The 25,450-nt window shown below is 41.3% G+C and overlaps 1 protein-coding gene across 2 annotated transcripts in view; it reads left to right on the plus strand.

The window, feature by feature from the left end:
* Lgi1 (leucine rich glioma inactivated 1) overlaps positions 1 to 25,450 on the plus strand; it is a 43,461-nt gene that overhangs the window by 13,526 nt on the left and 4,485 nt on the right. For both annotated transcript variants that reach the window (XR_003842389.1, XM_021205724.2), the window contains exons 3-7: positions 5,188 to 5,259; positions 5,362 to 5,433; positions 18,714 to 18,785; positions 21,996 to 22,165; positions 22,446 to 22,610. Coding sequence is in view for 1 of the 2 variants with exons in the window: in XM_021205724.2 (XP_021061383.1) it covers positions 5,188 to 5,259; positions 5,362 to 5,433; positions 18,714 to 18,785; positions 21,996 to 22,165; positions 22,446 to 22,610 (551 nt within the window). In the remaining variant the exon portion in view is untranslated. The remainder of the gene's footprint in view (positions 1 to 5,187; positions 5,260 to 5,361; positions 5,434 to 18,713; positions 18,786 to 21,995; positions 22,166 to 22,445; positions 22,611 to 25,450) is intronic.

Consider the following 25,450-nt stretch of genomic DNA (forward strand, 5'->3'; position numbering starts at 1 on the left):
AGAACCAAGGAAGTGACCTACTTTACATCATGGGGCTAAGTCCCAAGTGAATCAAAGAAGTCATGACTTCATAGGAGATAAAGTGATAGATTCAGTGTTAGTGAAGAGGTGAGGGAGTCATGACTTCATAGGAGATAAAGTGATAGATTCAGTGTTAGTGAAGAGGTAAGGAAGTAGGTCTTTCCACACTCTGAGTCAGACATGTGATCCGCAAAGCTTGCATAAAAGCTAGGCACTTAAAAACATCCAGCAATAGAAATATGTAAGTCCGTCCTAGGAAATGGAGGCAGGAAAAGTGTTTGTATCCAAAGGTGGTTGTTGTAGGTAGTAAAACAAAACAAAACAAAACAAAACAAACAAAACAAAACAAAAAACAGAGTTCTTACTAGATGGCTACATTATAGTATGCCACAATATGAAACACAGTCACTTGCTAAACTATATTATTAAAACATCATCATGAAAGAATGTTCATGATTAAATGAAGAAATGCAAAGTACCCACATCAAGTTGGGTGCTTAGCACACCCGCAATCCTAGCTCTTGGGAGGCTGCAATGCTAGCTAGGATCACAAGTTCAAAGCCAGTCTGGGTACAAAGTAAATTCTAGGCCAGTGTGAACTGCAAAGTGAGATGCCTCAACAGATCTCCAAATCCTCAAACGGAAAAAGAGAGAGAGAGAAAGACACATAACAATACATAGCTCTGTCAATGTGACATACACATACAGGTAACATATATGTGATACATGTTATGTGTATGCACATCAGTATGTGTCTCTGGATAGTATGATAACAGTGTTCTCCACTTTGCAAGTTTTTCTATATTTTCCTGAACTTCTATGAGACATTTATATAATATACAAACTGCACTCAAAATGTTTAAATGTTGTACTTTTAAAAATACAGATAGATACAGCATCTTGATGCAACTTTGAAACTACTTACATCAATCACTTAATCATGTCTTGTATGTCTATGTGAGTTGAGCTGTGTGGTGGCTATTTATCAGACTACTGGGGGGAGGGGGTTATTACATCACCCAGTATGAGGAAAGGGAGTTGGACCAAGGGGTCTTGGGCCTCATGATTTTTATCAAAGCCATGAGTTGTTCCTTGGACCTTGCTTTCCTGCTGTCAAACAGATAGCAATATGGACCTACCACCTTCACAACACTGTTCTAAAGGCCACATGAGATGCTCTGACAGGGACTAAGAAGTATAGAGTATTTTGAGGGCAACAATTACCATTTTAAAACGAGCCAGTGCCTGCCTGGAGTTGATAGTTGATCTATGCAGTCTTTCTAAATCTTCCTCCTGGTAAGGAAATATACACTCCCTTGGTTTCTAAAAAAATAAAATAAAAACACTCCCCACTCCTCCCTCCCACAGCTTGTTCATGACATATTAAAAAACGCTTATCCCTTGAGGGGACTTAGAGAGGTCAAGACGTATCCCTGATGAACGTCCACCGAAACTAGTGGGAAAATGCCTGGTTTTCTTCCTTCCTCAGGAAGAGAGGAAATAGCAGAGACTTCAGGGGTCTTATGGGACTTAAGCAGAGGCAAACCATGCATGACCTCTGGGATATCTCCTGGCAAGTGGGTATGCTGAGACCTCTGGTCTCTGCTCAGGGAAACCAGGCCATCCAGACGGCACACTGGTCCCCACAGATGCTACCACGACACGACACTGAGAATGTGATGTTTGTCCCTCATATTATTGCAGACTCTCATTATGCGTACTTTTGGGGACAGGGAAACCCATAGCCCTTCTATGCCTCGTAGCAACCACTACAAGGATCAGAGCACTCTTGGTGATCGTTAGTACCGGGGTTATCTCAACTGACCCAGAAGTTTCTCCCTGTGCACCCTGACTGCATGCATCCACCCCGGCAGCTTTAAAATAGCTTGGGCCACAATCCAAGTGTAGCATTTAACCAGAATCCTTGAGAGTGGGAAGGAGTTGTCAGTATTTTTAGGCTCCTTGGGTGATTCCAAGTGCATCCGAGATAGAAAAGCACTGGTAGAATCCGACACAGATGCAGGCATCTCCCCACGCGCCTTCAACACTCTTCCTTCTGCGAGGGATCCGGACGTGGTCAGTCCATACGTGGTCCTCGAACACCCGTCTTAATTGTCATCGCTCCGAGAGCTCTCCTTTCCCTCCTCGGCAGGCTTAGTGTTTCCGTTGTCAGTTCCACAAGCCAAGGAAGAGTATTATTGCCTAACCGGTACTGCCTTACTGAGAGCCAGGCCATTTGGATCACGGACTGCTATCCAATCTAGGAATTGGCTACACTAAGGGAAAACCAAGTCTTTCTTGCCCTTAAAGCCCAAGGAAAGGACCACAGAGGTTATATAAAATAAGAGAATCATTCTGCTCTGATACAGGACTGTGTGAACATGTGTTAGGGTGGGTACCATTTCCCTTGATAGACACTGTAGAATACTTGCTACATCGATTTAATCACAAATCGTAATATTGAAATAAAATGTATTGATAAGACTATAAGAATTAAAGATTTTGAGGTTTTTTTTTTCCTTTATAGAATGTGATCGATTCATGAGTCTTTTCAAGTTTATATCGAATACTGAAATTGTTATATTGAATACTAAAATACTAAAAGCCATCCCGGTATATTTAGAATATGTATGTATCATTTTACAATTCCATGTTCATAGAAACCACTATAAAATTTAGAATTGAAAAGCTATGATAGTCATTATTAGCTTGCCCAGGGAAATATTTTTTAGCTTTTATTACAAAATATTTTAAAGAATTTATTTATTTGTATTTTATGTCTTTGTTGTTTTGGCTGCATGTATGTCGGTATGAGGGTGCTGGAATCCCCAGAATTGGAGTTACAGACCGTTGTGAGCTGCTATGTGGATGCTGGGAATTGAACTGGGATCCTCTGGAAGAACAGCCTTAGCTGCTGGACCACCTCTCAGCCCTATAAGGAAAAAAAAATTAACTGAAGTGTAATTATACATAAAGAGAAGGACACCATTACAAGTATAGTACTTCTCAGTAATGTTTGTTTACAAATAAGCATCCTTATGTCCAGCACCCAGGTTAAGAAACCAACCTTTATCCCCCCCCAGAGACAATCCTTGAGCTCACTTTCAGTTAGAACTACCTTCCAAGAAAAGCCACTGTATCGACGTCTGCCTGCATAGATTTGTTCAGCTGGTTTTGTTTGTTTGTTTTTTCTATGTCTTTGAAATGTAGTTCAGCAAACATTTTTTTTTCAAAACCAGGAATTGGGATAGAGTTAGGGATGCAAAAACAAATAAAGGCAGGTCCTTGCTTTAAGATTACATTCAATATCCTAACCTAGCAGAGACTAGAATGCAATCAATGGAACGCGAATGTCTCTTTGTTCAACAAATATTTGTTTAATATTTACAATGGAATGATTACTATCACAACTTCTAGGAGTCAATACTGAAAAGGCCAACAAAAATTTTAGAAGAAATCCTATCTTTCATCTCTGTGACATGCACAGGCAAGGGACACTGCTCACTGGTGACTTAACATAAGGGACGAAAGCTACTTCTTCTGGCAACTTGGGAGCGTGGGATGCTGAATTCCCAGGTGCGCCACGGGGCGTTTGGCAGACCATTGGAGAAGCACTTCTCTGTATCTGTCGCCACTGGATTCTACTCTCTCCATCCCTGTTGCTGCCCTTAAGGAGAGAAGCAAAACCCACGGAGCCTGCTCAAGCCTTTGGGTGTCAGCTTACCTAGGAGGAAGGCTGAGCCCTCATGTTGCTTTCCAAAACCATAAAATGAGAAGAGACAATTACGAGAGTTGTGATGGAAGTCATGAACCTTGGACTTCATTTTAATAAGCACAGGCTGTAGTGTGTGTTTGATTAGTTGCCCTTGGCTTTTTGGGGCCTAGTGAATTACTTGAGTAAAAAAAGCCATGACGTAAGAGGGAAGAGGGATTAGAAGTGAACTCAACACCATTCCAGGATTGACAGCTTGGGAAGGAACAGAAGAGGTCACTTCACTACATTTGGCTGGCTCCTCCTCTGCTTCCATTCTTTGACGGGAAAATCTCAAGTCTCTGGGGAAAACAGAGCTGATAGTAAAATCCACACACCTGTGTTCCCATCCTTCAGCTTCGCTTACCAGCTCCTCCTCGTTAGCTCATGTCGAACCCTCCTTTGATTACTGTATCCAATAAATTACTCATTTCAAACTATTTCAGAAAGTAAAAATCTCCAGGCTTAATCTCCTCTGTTAACAGGCTCAGCGGGGAAGTCACTTAGATAGTTACTAGCAATTATATTTAACCACTACCCTCCCCAAGTAAAAATATCACAAGATTTACTAACAGCATTTCTATATTACTATTAAATTGTCTGGCACACAAACCTATTATGTAGCCAAATGTGTGTATATGTGTATATATATGTTTTTAAGGTTTCACCCAGAAATCTGGCAAGTTCTCCAAAGGGTCCAATGGGGTGTGGTGACAGATTGGCTCATGCCCTTTTCCTTGGGGATATTGAAGCCAGGTTCTTGTGGATTTTGAAAATGTCAATAAATTTATCCAAGTAAAAGTGTTTATCTTAATTATTTAGTAACAAAATGGCCTCAGATGCCCAAATGTCATGAGGTCCTATCTTCAGCCTGTCATGTTCGCAGCCAAAACGTTGGTGTTCACTGTTTATGACCACTGTCCATTACACCTGCTACGAGCTATTACACAATAAAGGTGGAGGTCCATTTTTTTCCTACATTTCCTAGTCTGAAACTCCTGGTATTAATTATTAAGTAATGGTTAAAGATTTTGGCCTGTCAAAATAAATTCCAGAAGTTTCTAGAGCATGTTTTCCCATAAAAATAACCGCCAGCGTCTTTGTTATGGGACCATGAAAATGTTGATTTGGTCACACCTGCTGCCTACCTCCTCTGCTTGTCTCTCTCAAAATGCTTCCCAGGACGTGTGACACCTCACCCAAAGAGAGGAGCTTGCAAGGACCCCTTTAGTGAGCACTTCAGGGGGAGACACTCAGGAGTGAGAAAAGCTACCAAGGTTTTGTGGATAAACCACACAGTAGAAAACGCAGCCGTACCTGTGTCAGCCTCCACTTGGTTCTCTGAGAGATCAATGCAGGGGAGATGGCGGCTGACAGTGTAACTATTCTCACTGTGTGCACCTCTCTCTGGGCAGGTTATTCACGTCCAACTCCTTTGATGTGATCAGTGATGATGCTTTTATTGGTCTTCCACATCTAGAATATCTGTAAGTAAGAAAACTCTCCCCGCCCCCAACCTTGACTCAGGATAGGTTCTCTTCTGTGCCTGTAGTTGCCTGATCAAATGAGAATGTTGTTACCTCTTGCAGATTCATAGAAAACAACAACATCAAGTCCATTTCAAGACATACTTTCCGGGGACTCAAGTCTTTGATTCACTTGTAAGTATAGGTGACGCTATTATTTTCTTGAAGCTTCTTTGTTTGGCTGATTTTTTTTTTTGAGGTTTTTGCATTACTGAAATCAAACCTAGAGGTTTTGTGCATGCTAGATGAACACTCTACCACTGAGCTATGGTCCTAGCCTGTATTTTTGAGCTCACAAATTCAGTTTGGCATCTAAGGTTACGGCACCCATTTTATGAGTGCCCATGAAAATATATGAGCTCGAATTCTTTCTCTTCATGCACATTTGCCGTCTTCCCTGTCATATATCAGCATGAACTCGGGAAATTGATTATGGTTACTATTTTTAGCCTAGATGGAATATAATTAGAAAAGCAATCTATGTAGGGAAATAACATAACTGAAATAACTTTTATTATCCTCATCATCTCTCACTTCATAAGTCCCAGAATTATGGGCTGACTAATATCCTTTAATTTGATATTCACTGCTCATTTTCACTGTTTAAGTCCTGACTCTATATGCCTTTAAACCTGATGTAGCCATAGGCAGTCTCTGTATAGTGCAAGGACAATCTGTTTTATAACTGAAATACTTAATTATCCAATGGGTGGTTAGAGATACAGCAGTCATTCTTAACGAGGGACAATTTTGTTTCCCAGGAAATGTGAAAAAAAATACAAGCTGTGCTTGCTTGCCACAATATGGGACTGTTACCAGCACCTAGTGGGTGGAGGGAAGAGCTGCTCCTAATTAATCTCTGATGTGGAGGGCAATCCGTGCAGCCAAGGATGACCCCCGTCTGAAGTGGCACAGTGGGGAAGGGAAACAACTCAACACCATGAAATCACATGAATTTCTTCTTCTAGCTTCTTCCACCTCATTGAGACAGGGGGCGGGGAGTTATTTTTAAGGGAAATACACATTAGAGATAAAACTTCTACCCATGTTAGAGATGAAGAAACAGTTTGTGATACTAGATACTAAATCTGGAGCCTCATGCATTGGAAGCAAGTGTCCTACCACTGCGTTGCATCCCCAATCCCCCATTTATTAGTAGCAGCATTTATTTTGAGACAGCATCTCACTAAATTGCCCAGGATAGCTTTGAACATGTTCTATAGACTATACGTGTCTTGATTTTATGACCCGCTTACCTCAAATACCCTAGAAGCTGGGATTACAGACCTGCACAACTAGGCCCAGCTCAGAGACAGAATTTTGAAGGGGAGATATGATTATTGAACTGATTCCTTATAGAACTACAAGAACATCAACTCAGTTGCTGAATTGCAATTTTATTATCTTCATCATTCATTCATCCATTCATTCAATGAATTCAAATCATTCAAAGACAATTTCTTAAATACCTAATATGAGTCTATCCATGCTGATGATGTAACGAATCCATGGGTCATAGTCATTCTGTCAACCTTGACCTATCTTTCCAGTTCCTCAGCCCCATTCTGGTCTAAGCTGTGATGAAACAGAGCAACACTTGCCCTTTGACCCTACTTTCTAGTGTGCCCATGTAGTGACCCTGCTATACCTGCCAGGCCCCACTGTCTCTTGCATTTGGATTGCAACAAGAGAGAGATGATAGCCAAGAGTATTTTATAAAATACAATTCTGTCTTCCAAGACTTGTATATGGTCATTAAAATATGAACTCAATTTTCAATGCCCTCCCTGTCCGTGATATAATATGATGTGACGATGGCTGTGTAACAGGATGAACATTATGTATTTTTTTATCATGGAGTCTAGTTTTGCAGAATGTTTATCAGATAAAATAAAATAAATAAGCACACAAAAGGTGAAATGAATATTCATTACCTCATGTGGTGGTTTGAATGAGAATAACCCCCATAGGTTCATATGTTTGAGTACTTGGTCCCTAGTTGGTGGAACTGTTTGGGAAGAATTAGGAGGTGTGGCCTTATTGGAGATAGTGTGTTACTGGGAACAGGCTTTAAAATTTCAAAAGCCCACATTATTGCCAGTTAGCTATTTCTTCCTCATGTTTGTAGGTCAAGATATAAGCACCCAGCTATGCTTTAAAGCTACGCTCGCCATGTTCCATACCACAATGGTCATGAATTCTAACTCTCTGTAACTGTCAGCCCCTGATAAACTCTTCCTGTTATAAGTTACCTTGGTCATGGTTATCTATTTGCAGCCATAGAATAACTAAGACAACTTAGTATGAGACCTCTTTGATGTATATATATATATAGTACCCAACAGGGTCTCTGCCTTATGGTCAGCATCAGCTTGCTGCTCAGAGGCTGTGAGATCCATGGTCTCCCTAGGAACTTGAAACACAAGTGTGCTGTGCTCAGCTTGCTAGGATGTTCCAATCTTAAAAAGCATGTGGCTTCTCTCAGACTCCTTGCATAGAATATGAGAAAATGTTCTCTCTATCTCACCAGAAAAGGATGGAAGGAGGGAGGAGGGAAGGAAAGAAGAAGGGGAAAGAAGTACAAACCAGGAAGGAGGAAAGAAAGAAGAATCTGTAGATCACCATGCTGAAGAATACTTGCTTTGCTTGACCGCAGCACATTTTGCCCATCAAATAAAATGAGAATTTAACTTTAGAGCTTTAGTCATAGAGAGAGCATCAAGAGTTATCTCTAGAACCTTTCAAGGTCAAGGAAAATCCAAAGTGAATCGTTCAAGAGAAAGACATGCATCTTAAGGATTTCGCAAACCTGCCTTGCATAGGTGGTGTTTGTAATGGGGAGCGGGAGTGGGGAAGAGAGTGGGTTTATGGTTGATCAGACAAATGGGTCCCATAAGTCTTTGGCGTCTTTACTTAATCTATGATACTATTGTTTTGATCTATAAAAGCGGCGGCACCATATGGGTCATTCTAAGTCATAACCACATAGGGTGCAGTTTGAGCTTTTCAAGAAGTAAGTAGGACTCAAAAATGAGTGTGATGCAGTCCCACCTTGGAGGATCTCCTTGTGTAACAGGAAGAGCAATTGGGTAGATGGATATTTTCTCACTACGTGGCTTTGTCTTCAGGTTTTTCTCCTTTCTGCTTCTGCTGTTCTTGAAGGTGTGTTTCCTGCTTCTCTTGCTTTCCTTTAAGGAGAGAGGTGAGCTGGCATCCTTTGAAAACCAAATGTCCCTCTGCCTGCTCCACACATTGATTGAGTTCATTACCTACTACTTATTGCTTATAAGTAAGCCTGGAGTTTCTCTCTCTCTCTCTCTCTCTCTCTCTCTCTCTCTCTCTCTCTCTCTCTCTCTCTCTCTAATTTTTAAGGTGTGAGGCTATCAAGGACACTTTTTCCACCTTTGACGGATGCTTTCTGATTGAAAGGCAAAGCATTCAAGCAGTGAGGAATTATCAGTGCGCCCCTTAGCCTGTCTGTGCACACCACAGGAAGCATTTATAAAGGTGTTTCATGGTCTTACCTCATTTTAGTCTCCAGGTGACCTTTGGGGGGGCATAGGCAGTGAGGTTGCTCTCCTGGATGTGTGAAAATGAAAGTGTGAATTATGCCTGAGTGGACACTGCTCCCCTTCTCATCAGCAACAAAACCAGAAGATACCCAGGTCCTCAGCAAGGCACCTAGTGAAGGTTCCTCCATGTCAGTTAGAGCTCTCTCATCAAGCTGACACAATAATACTAGTCCATCATTCGTGGTGTAGAGATGTGAAAGCTGAGCCTGGAAAGGCTTCCCCATACACTAGGCAGATTACAAGCTCAGAAGCCAAAGACAATGTGGAATGAACTAAGATTGATAGCAGGAATATTCTTCAAGCAACCCAATCTGGCCAAAGACAAAAGTCTGAAAAGAAAATAGTGGATAAAGAGGAAAAAACTGTGGAGCCCATGGTGTCCACATCAGGGAAAGTAACTGGATCAGCTGCTACTTAGAGGGCAAAGCAGATTGCCCCAACAGTCTCTACTATAAGAAAGCCATTCACAAGAGTTGCTAATGGGTTAATGAACATGGTTCTAAGAGACCAATGGAAACAGCTCCTCCAAAATTACAGAGAAGAAAAGCAGCTTTAAAAATTGAGAGAACAACAAGAGAAAGCTAAATGCAGAATGAACACCTCTTGCCCCTCTTGGGGTTCTGACATTTATCCCCTCTTCAGAGTCCCCAGAATTCCAAACTACATGCAGCTAGCAATGATCACACCCCTGCTAATGAAGGAGACAAATCATAATCACCTGCTGTAAAACAGCTTCTTATCCCACATCTAAGATTAAAACAAAAACATGCCCACATAACATAACTGGTTTTTTAAAGTTTGTTTTGTGTTTCATTTTTTGTTTTTTGTTTGTTTGTTTTTAAGAAACCAAGACTCTCACTTGCCAGGAGCCACCTAGACACAGAATCGGATGCAAGTGTAGCTTTAAAGACTGATAGTCTCTGGACATTCTAGCCCACTAACTATTCTGAGTGCTTGCTGATAGCTTCTAAAAAGTCCTAAAAACTTTCTTGCTCATTTTGAGAGTTAAAAGCAGCAGTGGGTTTAAGTGATTAACAGCCTAACATGGGGGGGGGGGATTAAGTAATGAGACCTTTGTTCTATCTCTGCAGGAAGTGCGCTGGCTCTAACTTCCAGCCTGCTAGTTGAAGTCACAGGAAGAAAAGAGGGACACTTTGAAAAGTGATTTTAGCCTTTATTTCTAAGTTCTCCAAAAAGTTTCTACAAAAGTTCGCCTCCAAAAAGTTCGCTCTAAAAAGTCCTCTCTGCTCTCTTCTTCTAATCTTGCCCTTTCCTCCTTCTCTGATGTCACAGCAATGTCCTTGCTCTCAACTCCTTTACTCCCAATGCTATGCCTTTTCTTAAAAGTTCTTCTTGAGTTCTGTTCTGTCTCCTTCCTTGTCCTCAGCACTTATACATCTTTCAGAATACATGACCAAATGGTAACAAGTTTACACATAAATTAAAATAATAAATCAAATACATTTACAACAGAAACTGTTTACATGCATAACGTTAAGAGTAATTATCTGGTTAAACATTCATCTGTCCATAAACTCAACAGTGTGCTACACCATAACTTTTATGACTAAGTTATTAGTGAAGTTTTGTATAGCTAAACCCAGTCAGTATTTTATCTTCTGTCCTTGCACTTACAGTAAGTCCTTAGTTTCCTTTTTATGACCTTTGGTTAATTGTTTTACAACCTCTTGGAATGTGCTTTAAGTTGTGGGTGCCTGCTTGCTGTTTCAGGAGCAATTAACTCATGACAGGAAGACTGGCAGAGGGGTTGGAGTTTGTCATCAGAAAGGACTTAATAGCAGTTCTATTATAAAAGTACTTAATAATTACTAATATAATTTTAGTAATTCTTATAAGATCATCATTAAGAATTAAGAAATCATCTATTTGTCTGTATAGCATCACTATAAAAAAGTACATTTAAAAAAAAAAAAGAAAGTACATTTTTGTTGTTCTGCAGAGATCTGCTCAAAAGGGTTGGCTAACACCTAGTGGCTATTATATATTAATAATAACAGAAAAATCATATTAATAGCAGTAATATTTCCTAAAATGAAATTCTTCTCAGCCTTGCCTGAAGAAGTAATTCCGTCACTAACTTTAGCAGTCCATGGTAGACCCATCTCAGGAAGATCACATGCTAGTTTCTAGCTTCTCCTTGACGGCTCCTGGCACTCACTTCAGATAATGACAAGAGAGGGATCTTGGTGTCAGCAAGATGGCTTAGTAGACAAAGGTGCTTGCTGCCAAGATGACCTGAGTTGGACCACGTGGTGGAAGGAGAGAGCCAACCCTTTGTAAATTGTCCTCCAACCTTCATGCATCTACTGTGGTGTTTTCACACACACACACACACACACACACACACACACACACACACACACACATACACACGTACCCTCATGCCTGTATACATACACACAAATAAATAAATGTAATGAATATTTGAAAAGAAAACAATGAAAGAGATCCTGAAGGCAAGAGCCCCACCCTTATTCCCAAACTCAGAGAGGTGGAACTGGACGAACAAACTCATTCCACTCTGGCCTGATATTACATCGGTTGCAAAGACTTGGTCCATTCCTAAAGAAACAATGAGCTTTTATCCCATTATGTGATTGCCTTGGTAGGCTTATTTCCCAAAGGGCATTTACAGACAACTTGAAAACCACTCTAGATAACTAAGTAAGATGCTTGCCTTATGGCTGAGCAGTGGTGGCGCACGCCATTAATCCCAGCACTTGGGAGGCAGAGGCAGGTTGATTACTGAGTTCAAGGCCAGCCTGGTCTACAGAGTGAGTTCCAGGACAGCCAGGGCTCTACAGAGAAACCCTGCCTTGAAAAACAAACAAACAAACAAACAAACAAACAAAAATGCTTGCCTTATGTGCCTGGCATCCTGAGTTCTAGACCCAGAAAAGCATATTNAAAAAAAAAACAAAAACAAACAAAAAAACCCATAATGATAGCATACTCTTGTAATTCAGCCCCTATAAAAGTATTGAGACCCTCTCTGAATTGCTTTATTCTGAGTGTCCTAATATTATATAGGCATACTTTTATAATGCTAATTAAACGTTGGAGGGTTCAGCTCACAGTTTGGGGAGGTTTGAGGCTAGGGCACTGGGAGTGGGTCACTTCTGATGATGGACTTTTTAATTGGCTGAATTCTAAGGTAGCCTATGGCATCTTGTGGCAAGGGATGTTTGTGTGTGTGTGTGTGTGTGAGTGAGTGTGTGTCCCAAGACACCGAGTTAGGGAAAAAGCACGCAGCGCGCTGTGAATGCCCATGGCTGGACCGCCACCTCCCCATCCTGTGAGCCTGCTTTCACAAATGCCCTCCTCGTCCCCCCGTTTCTCCATAGCCACAGTTCCAAAGCCAATAGCAGTTCTCGAAAGTCCAGCTTCACCTCAGAGTGAGTCTACAACCCAGCGCTCAGATCACCTGGGATATTGCCCCCACTGAATACATTAAGGCTTACTGTCCAGGGTCAGGCATTCTGGAAGGCAGACATCCCATCATTCCATCTGCCTCAGTGTTCTCATGGTTTGCCTGAGAAAACCTTTGATTGTAGCAATGGAACCTACTGGAAAACCGCCGCTACGGCAAACTAGACTGGATCAGACAGCGCATTTGTTTCAGTGCCACGGAGCTGTGCTGCTAAGAAAGCAATGCCCACAGCCATCTGGGGTGCTCCACCCCCCTGCAACCATCCTCAGCCATCTGGGGTGCTCCCACCCCCCTGCAACCATCCTCAGCTTGAGCTTGTGTCTCTAGGGGCGTGCAGTTTCACAGGCTGGTATTCTAGTTTGATACAAAATTCGAGAAGGCACGAGGGCACTGTGGCACTTGCGGCCCCGAATCCAGGAGAGACCCGTTAGCTTCCCCCTGTGCGTGACACACATCAGCTTCTCCGTGTGGATGCACGCTCACCGCCGTGCAGCTGGCCACTCATTGAAATCTCCAAACAAGCTTGAGAGCTAGGTGTTCCCAAGTACCTTGCTAGCCTCACTGTCCGTGAAGATGAACTCATTTTTAACAGTTATAGCTAAATTAACTGGAATTTAATAGCCCTCATCACTGGACATTGGGGACTTCTTTTCTCTTAATTACTCATACCCGAGAAGTGCTAATTGACCCCTAGTCTCCATTCTATCCAGTCACACTGTCTTTTCCACTGGAGCACTCTGGCCAAGATCACCAGTAATACTCAGATTAATAGGGTTCCAAGTCTTTGTTTTTATTTTTTGCTTCTCTTTCTTTCTTTTCAAGACAAGGGGGCTTATGTGCCTATAGCTGGGCTTAAATACACTATGTAGCCAAGAATGACCTTGGACCTTCCCATCTTCCTTCTTTTTACCTCTCAAATTAGGGGATTACAGGCATATGTCACCATGTCTGGTTAATGCACTGCTGGGGCTTGAACTCGGGACTTTGCGTATGTTAGTCAAGCATCCTAGTAATTGATCTACACCCTAGGCACGCTCTCTACTTTCCAAGCTGCACCCCCAGCCCTCACCATAAATTCACAGATTACCAACACCATCATTTTACCTATGAGTAATCTGGAAACAGGAGAGCTAATGACCTGCCCCAGGCTTCGAACCTTGGCAGGCTGGAAGCAGAAATTCCCCTTTATCCACTATACCATACTACATCCTCACAAGCCTGTCAACACTAAGGCTAAAATGAAGGCTTCTTTACTGATTTGGAACTCAGGGGTATCCTTGCTGCCCGGCAGGTGGCGCACGCCTTTAATCCCAGCACTTGGAAGGCAGAGGCAGGCAGATTTCTGAGTTCGGGGCCAGCCTGGTCTACAGGCCCCGGCAGTGCTCAGCACCCAGCATCTATTCCACGACAGATAGACTGTGGACACATACCCTCTGATACTTCCTTATACCTGTGCAAACAGTCCTGGCTCCATTGGTCCACAGTCATGGTGACAGTTATGTGTTACTGAAGAGGAAAAGGGTCGTGGAGTATTAGTATTTAGCAAATTGATTGTCATTGCCCAGAGCTATTCTTTTCTTCCAAAATAAAAAAAAAAAAAAAAAAAAAAAAAAAAAAGAATAATAATACTTGCTCGTTTGAAATCTATACCAACTATTCAGATCTTAAAAGTTAAATATGCTGTTAGGGTTTGAGTAAGATTTGCACTTTTAAGCCCATGAAGGAATTTAATCCTCCCAAATCCTATGCTAATGGTATTAAGGGTGGGAAATTAGCCTGGGCTTGGTGTTTAACATTTAGTGGCAGTATCTCTAGGAAATGGTTTAATTTAAATCATGTCTTTGGGGATAAGCCCACGTGACTGAGTCCTGGACAAGTATCCTCTGCTCTTTCCTGTCTAGATTAGCGAGCTTCCTCTCACCCACTCCAGGCTCCCTGCCTCCCTCCCTTCCTCCATGCTCCTTTTCCCCTCCCTCCCTGACTCTCCCTCCCCGCCTGCCTTTTCACGCTCTTGATTCCTTTGGAGGTGTACACTGATGGCACTAGCACATTCTTCAAGCTCTCACAGCAGAACAATCGGAGGAGTGTGGTTAACATTGAGGAAATGCTTTCCTCAGCCTCTCACTGTCCCGTCTTCTGCCATCTCTTAGCCCCACCTAACACTCTGTGTCTCTGGACTTCCTAGAAAAACCCTTGTCAGAGGCAATGACTCTTAAGCATGTGGCTTACGGCACTGCTTCCAGAATCATCTGACTCTTGTTAAAGATGAAGCCACAAGCCTTTCACAGGGGAAGGTACAGAGATGTGATTTGGTCGCGAGATTAGGACTTGGAGATCATTCTGACCCAAGAGGAATTGGCTTCACAGAAAGCTGCCAAAACTCAAGCCTGCCTCCCATCCCTGCTCACACCAGTTTGCACTGCTCTCTGGAGCTGATTTGGAGAATCTCATAATGAATCTGACCAAGGCAGGCTTGGGACAAGGCAAGAACCTACTGTTCCTCTGCTCGGCCCAGCTGAAAGTCAACTGACACCTCTGAAGGCCACCTCTGTCCCCAGACCCCTTCCTCTTTTACACTCCAAATTTTTCCTACTCTTATTTCTAAGAATTCTTGTGATTTGCATTAAAGTCTGGCTCTGATTTAACCCTTGCTCTTACCAGAGTGTCCCAATGAAGAGACTGAGAAAGAGAGTAATGTGAAATTGTTCTCTGTGAAGTTGGCTGGCAGGCAGGCTGTGGGGAGTGGGGAGCTCTGAGAAAATGTAACACAGGCTGGAGAACTTGAGGCTGAGGTGGAATATGACCGGTTAGATAGTCCTAACAACCCTAGTAGAAGCCTAATCTTAAAGCAAACCGTGATCTCTCAGGCTCTACAGCTGTCCCAGCTACCTAATACTGCCAGATCTCTTTTTTTTTTTTTTTTTCACCCTTTTGGGTAAAAAACAAATATTGAACAAGCTGCAAAGAGCTTTTCCCCCTGGTAGCCCAGGCCTGATGCCCTAGGTGTCTCTACTCTGTAGAGTGTCTCTCTGAAGCCCACAGGTGTCTGTGGTGGATCCAGGAGGCCCTGAGTCCTCTTCACTGCTGGCTCTATCAGGGCACAGGACTCTCAATCATCAGTGTGTAGATCTCTCCATAGAGCTTCCTTTGTACATCTACAGACATATATATATATATATGTATATATCCTCTCTCTGCCTGGAGACTACACTCTTCATACTGTTCTTCATATTAATTTTCACTTAAGCATTTTATAATTCATTGGGATCGGTCCCCTTTTTGTAGATCTATGAAACAGTGTGTGTTAATTGTGAACCATTGTTTATTTACATAATCCCTTCTTAACAGGGATGCTGGTTGTTTCCAATTCTTCACAGCTACAGACAAAGGCAGATGAAAGATCTTCCCTTGCGTATGCAATGAAATGCTAATATTTCCACTTTCTCCTCATTTGGGAATTGTTAAACCCTCGGGCAGTTCTCTAACCTACAGGTTTGCTGATCCGCTCCTGAGCCCGTGATACATTTTCCTCCACTTTCCACCTTCAACCTGCACTAGAAGCCATAACCTTTCTCAGAATCTATTAGCTTTCCATGAGTTGTTCCCAGGCTCTGCCAGCTCTGCTTCCTTGGTGAGTCTCTGCTCACATCCCTCTGCCTGTGTCTGTCCCTCTAAATCGACCAGATGTCTCTGGGGCTTCCCAGAGACCCAGAGAAGCTATCTGAAATCCAGTCCAAGGCTGAGTGGACAGGAAAGCCTTCGCCATGACCCAGTCTTATTTCCTTAGTCCAGCTTTCTCAGTCGTTCTGTTCATCAATCCTAGGAAGTGCCATCCTATCTTCTATAACTGACCTTCACAGTGTTCGTTATTGTTGTATATGTGGACAGCCATGACAGTTCATTCATGCACTCCGTTTTCCCAATATTGCTTCTGGACAATAGCACACAGGAGCCTTTACCCTTCCTCTTGCCCTCCCCCTCCATCTTCTCATCCCCCCCACCCCCACCCCCCACCCCATTTTAAAGAGCAATCTCGATATTAAATATTATCCTAGGCTATCTTGCTCTTTTTTTTTCTTTCTTGTTCATTTTTCTTTTTCTAACAATATTTGAGATGAGATATTGTTGCTTCCACCTATAGAAGTTTCAGTTCATGCTTGTTTTAGCCTATGGTAGCATAGCATGGTGGGAATGGGTGGAGGAGATAAAGTCTTAACAATCAGAAAACATGGAGAAACAGGAAGTGTGTTGGCTATTTTTCTATTGCTGTGATAAACACCACTACCAAAAGCAATGTGGGGAGGGAAGGGTTTATTTGGCCTATATATCCTGAATCATAGTCTCTTGAAGGAAGCCAAAGCAGGAACCTGAAGGCAAGAACTGAAGCAGAAGCCAGCCATGCTGCTTATTGGCTTGATCTGCGGCTTTCTTACACACCCAGGACCACCTACCCAGGGATGGCACTGCCTACAGTGGGCTGAAGCTTTCCACATCAATCATCCATCAAGAAGATGTCCGACAGGCCTGTCTACAGGCCAATCGGGTGGAACCATTTTCTCAACTGAGGTTCCCTCCTCTCAGATGACTCTGGCTCATGTCAAGTTAACAAAACTTAACCAGCATAGGTCAGGACCAGAGTCACAGTCTTCTTTCAAGGACACAGCCCAAGTGATCTCCCATTAGGCTCCACTTCTTAAAATTTCTGCTATTTCCCAATAGCACAACAGAGGCTGAGGACCAAGCCTCTAGCACATGGGCCTGTAGCAGGTGCTCTACACTGGTGTAGCAGGAGTGTTAGAAAGGATGCAGACCAGAAGTCATCCAGCTACAAAGTGGTGGAGACCTGCTTTCCACCCAGCTCAGACTGACTGCAAAGCTAGGCCCTTCATCACATAACCCATTGTTGTGGAGACCTAAATGTTCTAATTCTTTACATTCTTTCCCATTCTTACATTCCACGGTTCACTGAAAAAAAGTTTTGACATCTAGTAGTAATTTCTAAAACCAACAAACAGCATAATGAACTTTATAATATGTTCTAAAAAAAATCAGGACTGCTCGAATATGAAAAATCCCATATTTAAGTAGAGGAAGTAGAAGAGAGATAGAACCTCAAAGAATATCTTAAAAGAAAGTTGAGAGAATTTTTCAAGGACGTTTGAGGCCAACAAGAGGCTCTTCTGTACTAGACTTAAATGTTATTATCAGAAATAAATCATACATGCTGATAAAACACCAAAAGTGTCAGTACCCTGTCCCCTCTCCAGAGCTTGATCATTCATGTTCATTTTTCTGTAATGTGCATACCTTTTTCTCTTACCTTGTTACTATCTGAACTATTTTCCGGTTGGTAGCCATCTTCAGACTCATCCTAGTCATTTGTGGAACAGCGACTAGGAAGGGAAAGAAAATGATTCTGTGATGACAGGGTAAGTGAGAGTCAACAGAAGGGAATAATTAAAGAGGATGGATGGACATTAGTGAGAAAGCTTTGTGCCAAGATAGAAAACCAAAAACCAGGGAAGTTACTTTGGAAAGAAGAAAGCACACGAAAGCAAAGGGATTGGGAGTTTAGCTGCCCTCGGAAGCAAGGGAACCGATTGGGGAAGGAAGGAAGGAAGTCAAAGTCCCAGCCAAAAGAGGAAGGGCGTTGGAATTGGATATTATCATCCAGTGTAGTCGGTCATCGGTTGGGAAGCATCCTCTAGGTTGGACCTCTGAGTAGGAGTCTCAGGTTAGGAATTCTATGAGTGACACCTAAGCACTATTCTGCTGGGGGTTCATTGTTGTCATTGCCTCAAGTCGATATCGAGACATATCAAGTGTTACATCGATGCTAAGTGGATCTTGAAGCAAAGAGGTCAGAAACTGAAAATTCAACAACAGAAATTTGAGTAGTGTCTTGGGAAAATAAAAGTACTACATAGATCATTGATAAGTTATTTCTCCTTGTGTGAAATGAGCCAATTCAAGTCATATTATTCAAAGGCAGGTCTATTGGGAAAACGCTCTCAGGCCAGTTCACTGGTCCCAAGGAACAAGATCAGAGAAGTCACCATGAGGAGGGGGAGAAGGAAAAGAGAAAAGGTGACCAGAGAGAGAAGTGGGACCAGTATATAGGAAAGAGCCTCTTGGGGAGAAGAAGCCCAGCCCATGGGCTGGGAAGTAGAGGGTGGGGTATGCCAGGAAGGGACTGAAGGATGCTGGGAGAACTTGGAGGCCAGGTATGTTAAATATGAACCTCAGCTGCTTGTCCTGCTTGAATCCCAGCAACTCAACAGATTGAAAATGATTTTTAAAAGTAATATATAAGTAAGCTTTTTCATAAATACATTTATTGATTTTTTCGCTACGTTTTTGTATCACCTTTCTTTTTCTTTTTCTTTTCCTAGGAGTCTTGCAAACAACAATCTCCAGACATTGCCAAAAGACATTTTCAAAGGCCTGGATTCCTTAACAAATGTGTAAGAGGACTTAAGAAATCACTGACTGATTGATTGAAAATAATTAATGAGATCTGATATTGATTATTAGTATTTTAAATTGGCTTTAAAATTAGAATGTTTTCATTGACATCACTCCCAAATCTATGAAAGACTTTTGTGGGGAGCCCTCCCCACGCCAGTCTCGAGAAGGTGGCACCCAAAACCACGAATAATCCATCTTGATGTAAAGACACGAGGTAGTTTATTGGCAGAGCTCCGGGCTGATGCGTACCTCATGCAGGAGGTAGAGGCACCGATCACGTGGCCTGAAAGCTAAGGGTTTTTATAGGGGAGGGGGGAGGGGCTAGCAAGAATTGTCAAGGTTACCCGTGATTGGCTCATTTAAACATCAGCAGATTGACCACACCTTTGCAGAATGGTAAGTGCAAAAGCAGGAGTGTTAGGAGACCTGAGGGATGGGTCAGCAGAACATCTCCTTACTGTGTAAAATCTGGTTAAGTGTAATGGCGGGCCTGCTCAGACTTGCCCGGGCCTGCTAGTTTCCCAGCTCAGGCTTCTAAGCTCATAAAACAACTCTCTGGACATAAGTTACATGAATCCCAGGCCTTAAATTTCATTTTAAATTTCATTTCCCTTCACCTACACAGACTACATTAGACTCCTTTGTGACTTAGCATGGGAAACTCTGAATGCACAGTACCCAGGCATTACTCTGACAAAGTGTGAGCCTATCTTTAGGGGCGATCAAAAGGGTCACTGGGGGAGCCTAGAGAGGAGAGATCCACAGCAACTTCAAGATATCTTTCTCTCTCTTTTTCTCATGAAGTCCAGGAAATAGGGCTACAAAGAAAAAACATAAAGGAGTCTGAGAAACTGACAGAGTAAGATGAAAGGTTACACCCATGGGTTGGTCAGGCAGCAGAAATGGAGCAGGAAGTGGGGGAAGGGAGGGGAGTTTGCCTTTTCTCTCATTAGCCTGAACAACAACTCTAGGCTTAATCCCTAGGAATTTGGCTTCAGCCCCAGGAAGGGAATGAACTTAATTACTTTTGACCCCTTTTCAAACAAAAGAGCTTTCAAACTTTGACTTTTAAGCCTCAGAGTGAAAGATCTTCGCAAGGAATTTGTATATTTTGCTGTAAGCAAAGCAACTTCTATATGCCCAATCCTCCCAAAAGCAATTTAGTCTCTTTAAATGTCTTCCAGAACATTAGCAGGGCATTTAAATGTCATTGAGTAGAATATAAATAAAGTAGAATATAAGAACAAATGGGAAGATGTGTGAGAACTTTTTTTTTTTCAGCAATTCAGCCTTTACTTCATTTTTGAAAATAATTCTGAGAACATTTTTTTACTATCATTTACTTTAAAATAGAATATAGAAAAAAGGAAATTAAATAAATATATATGTATTATGATGGGACCAATAGAGAAAGTAAATTTAACAATACATGTACACAGAGAGAGGGGATATATATCTATATCTATACTTTTATCTATATCCATGCTTCCAAAACAGCTTTTTCTAATAATAACAAATTCTAAGTTAAGAATTTCCTTCTAAGCCCAGAATTTAGCTTCAAATCAAGAAGCTAATGAAAACCTTTCTTTGTTCTTTGCAGTCATCCCCGGTTCCTCTATCATGCCTGCTTTCCCAGTTCCTGAAAAATGGTTTATTTCCAGAATCAAGAAACCTCCTTGAGAGAGCTGACAGATCAGTTATCTACTCTGGCCTACCATAGCCCAAAAAGGCTGATACTCTTGGGATGAGGTCACTTCTGGGAATGTTTTGAAAGTTAGATGATGCCCTGTGACTTACTTGGAATATAGTTCATGTTGGGGCTTCTTTCCCATCCTGGGTCAATGTAACACTTAAAATTTAGCTCAGACTCCCCTAGAGAACCCCAGAATGAGTTTAAGCCAAATCAAGAGACATTTTCGAAGTACAAGGATTCATGATAACTTGTCTTTTAGAGGATTTTCTATTGATTTTTTTTTAAAAAAAAATAATGAACATAGACTTTAAGAAATAGGTAGATACTCTTGCGTTTAAAATTATTCATGTGCTGCATAAGGAATGGGCAGCACCAATCTCATGAACTCTGTATGCCCAGGAAAGAAGTGGAAAACCAGCACAGAAGCAGAATAAACCGAGAGCTTGGTGATCCAAGGCCATGAGTGGAAACTTAAACTCTGCTGTAGAGCTTATTACAGGCACAGGCTGCTGTAGGAATTATGTCTGCATTAACTCAGCTATGGTGAAGTCATTTCTTATTAAAGTGGAATTTGTAGACCACAGAACAGGATCAGGATTAACTATGTCTATGAAGAAGAAAAGCCAGTGGCTCACTGGATTTAATTAAATATCATACAGCAATCACCGCATTCTGTCCTTTAGACCCAGTAAGGTAGCCGCTGGATACTCATAGCCATGGGGGATGGTGTGCTGCTAGAACAAATGAGGCACTGCATTTTATGTTTTACATTTATTTATCTATTTATTAATTTATGTCCAAGAGACTGAGCCTTGACCTTTGAACAGGCTAAGCATACATGGCTACACTCAAGATCCTGATTTTTTTTTTAAGGTTTAGATTGCATTTTTTCTCATTTTATTATATTAGAAAATAATTACATTTGGAACAACTTAAGGTATATGAGTCTATTTTTGAGCTATGAACTTTATGAACTCTAAACATAGATTGTATTTCTGATGTGAATTTAGCATCAAAATTGAGATGTAAGCATAAACTAATCAGAGAATCTCAAAGATAATGCAGAGAGAGAGAGAAAGAGAGAGAACAGAGTATTGATTAATCAATAGGCTATCTCAATAACGTTTATATTGATTACATATCTAGAGGATAACATTTTGAATGTATTGGAGTAAATAAAACTTTAAAATTAATGATACCTGTTCCTTTTTACATTTCTTTAGTGCCCCTGTTTAAAAAAAAATGCAACTTATGTATATGACTCATGAACTATTTCCATTGACGCTAGCTACTCTTCTAGTGTAAGACACCATTGAATCCAGACAAAAATAGGCTACTAGGATCTGGGTGGCCTTTAGGGGTGCTCTGTGATCACCTTCTGAGCCCAAACTGAATAGGCAGTCAAGTTCGACACAGATAATGGAGCATGTGCAGGTTAATGCTGGAGTTGAGGTCACGCATGGATCATGACAGGATCCATGCACTGCAAATGAAGCAAGGGTTTCTGTTTCAGGGACCTAAGAGGGAACGCATTTAATTGTGACTGTAAGTTGAAGTGGCTGGTGGAATGGCTCGGCCACACCAATGCAACTGTGGAAGATATCTACTGTGAAGGCCCACCGGAATATAAGAAGCGGAAAATCAATAGCCTCTCCCCCAAGGATTTTGACTGTATCATTACAGGTAATGTATTGAAAACCATTTTACAGCAGAAAATTATTTAAAAGGTTGCTTTTTTGCACATATAAAAATTGATTTTTTTAAATTTGTTAAGAACCATCTGAGCAATTTAATGTGTGAAATATTATGAACCTTTAAAACTCTACATGCTAAAAAATGCAAAATTGTCATTTTATTATTTCTCTGAAATAAATATATGACTTATGGGTATTTGGGATCTAACCAAGAAGTGAGGTATTAGTATTAGCTTACATTTTATCATCTTCTTTTCCTATTTTTGCAGAATTTGCAAAGTCCCAAGACCTACCTTACCAGTCACTGTCCATAGATACTTTTTCTTATTTGAATGATGAATATGTAGTCATTGCTCAACCTTTTACTGGAAAATGCATTTTCCTGGAATGGGACCATGTAGAGAAGACCTTCCGGAATTATGACAACATTACAGGTATGGAAAAACCTAACAATACTGACTAGAACATTAAACTGCTTTGGCCAAGGGCAGCAGAAACAGAGGAGTTCATGAAGAAATGCTTTGACTGGTCTTAGTGGTGTTAACCCCAAACTTTTTACTAAGTGACTTGAGATTGCCTGCTAAACTTTAACTAACATTTAATTCCTCTCCTTGTAAATAAGAGTAGTATCTAACTCACAGTAAGGAAATGTGATCCTATACTTAAGAAATTTAGCATAGGGACTGGATAGATGCCTCAGAAGTTAAGAGCACTGGTTGCTCTTTCAAAGGTTCTGAGTTCAATTCCCAGCAACCACATGGTGACTTGCAACCATCTATAAGGAGTTCTGATGTCCTCTTCTGGCATGCAGGTGTACATGCAGATAGAGCACTCATATACATAAAACAAATAAATATTTAAAATATAAAAGAAAAGAAACTTGGCATAGTACTTAATATATAAAATATACTCTAGAAGGACGATTCTTTTTCTTCAGAGTAAAGTGCTAGATCTCAGTGATTAACTCTAATCTAGGTTCTGCTACTGTTTGGCTAGACAAACCCATCACCTTCACTGTATCCTCATTGTTCTTAACTCTAAACTAAGAAGATAAAATAAACTGAGCCTTGTGGTACTCGTGTGAAATCCCATCTCTTGGAAGGCTGAGCAAGACAGATGGGATCAGGAGGCTGAGCTCAGCTACATAATAAGACCCTATTTCAAACATATGACAAACTGTTTTGTGTGTTTTCCCAAAGCAGAGGGAGTATGGCTAGGGAGACGGCTCTCTGGGTACAGAAGTCACTGCACAAACATGGAAAACTGAGTTTGGATCTCTAGCACCCTTGTAAAAAGCCATAGTGTCAGGCATCTCTCTGCAGGTTCTCAGACAAGTGGAGCCTGAGTGTTCACTAGCTAGCCAGTCTGGTCAACTCGGTGAGCTCCTGGCTGAGTGAGAGAACATGTCTCAAATTAGTGGAGAAGCGTTTGAGAAAGATGCCCAACACTGACCTCTGACCTTCACTCATGCACACACAGATGAGTGCATCCTCGATGCATCTATGTACAAATAACATCAGAGAGAGAGAGAGAGAGAGAGAGAGAGAGAGAGAGAGAGAGAGAGAGAGAGAGAGGAGAGGGAAGCTTTTTAAAAGAAAATAAAAGGAAAGGAAGGAAAGTGGAAATAAGTCGTTTCCTGTTTCTAGCCCTAAGAAAGGACACAAACACATAAATGAGAATGTATGGTACAAAAATATAGTTATCATAATAACTACATGTGCTTGGATTGAAAGTAAATAAATTAAACAAGAAAACTATTTTAGATCAACTCTCAAACTCTGTTGATTTAACATTTTAAATAAGATATTAATGTTTTCCTTGAAACAAAAATCTCTCTCTTAGAGATTAATTATAAATAAATCGGAGATTATGAGAAATCCTGCAGTGTGTAAGCCTGTGGTCAACTTTTTTTTTTTTTTCTTAATTTGTTCATAGATTCCATTTGTTCCCGTGTGGGAGATCTCTTAAGTTTTGCTCCCATTTCAACAGTTTTTAAAATTGTGAAATATCAATCTGACAGCAGTCGTTTTCTAACGTCTTAAAACCTGCTCTCAAGAACACCCCAACCCCCTCATAAAAGGCCACCATTAGCTGGGCAGGGTGCCACGCCTTTGTAATCTTAGAACTCAGGAGGCTAAAGCAAAAAGACTGTGAATTTAAGACCAGCTTGGGATATTTAGTGAGACTCAGTAGTTAGAAGACTTAACACTAAACAAGATACAATTGTAAGGTTATAATTATTAATTAGATTTGGCCAGTGGTCATAAGCCCATCCATTATCAGATATCCAAACAGTCTTTTTTTTTTTTTTTTCAAGCATGTTCATGCTCCTCTTTCTTCCTGGATTTTCCAGTGTGTAGCAGCCAGGGTCTATGCTGTCTAACCTGAGGTCTTTTGATGTGTGCACATGACACTGTTTCGGGATCTTGCTGTGTCATCAAGGCTGGCCTTGAACCCACAACACTCCTGCTTCAGTCCCAGCATTAGGATTTCATGCATGTGTTACCATGCTCAGCTTGCTCTGGATAACACTGTAGACTAGAACTTGAAAGGAATCCCTGTCTGCTTGCAGATTTTCAGAAGGCTTGCTTTAGATGATAGTTTAGTCTGTTCCCGGTACTGTAATGAAATGCCTCAGGTTAAGTTATTTATAAACATCAGAAATGTATTTGTCACAGATCTGGGAGCTGGAAAGTGCAACAGATTCAGTGTCTTGTGAGAACTTGCTTTCTACTTCAAAGATAGCCTCTTTTCTATGGATGCACAGGGCAGCATTAAAACAACTCTCTCAAGCTCTTTTATGAGGACTCCATTGTCCTCATAATCACTCAGTGTCCTCATAATCACTCAGTGTCCTTTAATCACTTCCCAGAGGTCTCATGTCTTCATATCGTTGTTCAACTGAGGATTACATTTCAAAACAAGTTTGGAGGTACACACACATATTCAAGCCATGAAGATCACAAATAAAATGTGATGTGGTCACTAGTATCTCCACCATGGACCGGTGTCACTGCCTGCCTGTGACAATATTTCTTGCAGAATACATATATAGCCAAGGAATTCTTCTCAATACAAGCTCACCAAGCAGTCTGATCACTCAGTCAGTCAATATGGGCACCTGAGATGAAATCTGATAGATTCCCTGATACACTCTAACCCTTATTGTGTAGAAAAGAAAACTGACCCCAGAGACGTCGTCATCCTCTGTAAGTTATACAGTAACTTTAGTTCTGAAAGAAGTCGCAAGTAGGGGCAGGAGAGATGGTTTAGA

Source organism: Mus pahari, chromosome 1 (assembly GCF_900095145.1).
Source record: "Mus pahari chromosome 1, PAHARI_EIJ_v1.1, whole genome shotgun sequence".
NCBI lineage: Eukaryota > Metazoa > Chordata > Mammalia > Rodentia > Muridae > Mus > Mus pahari.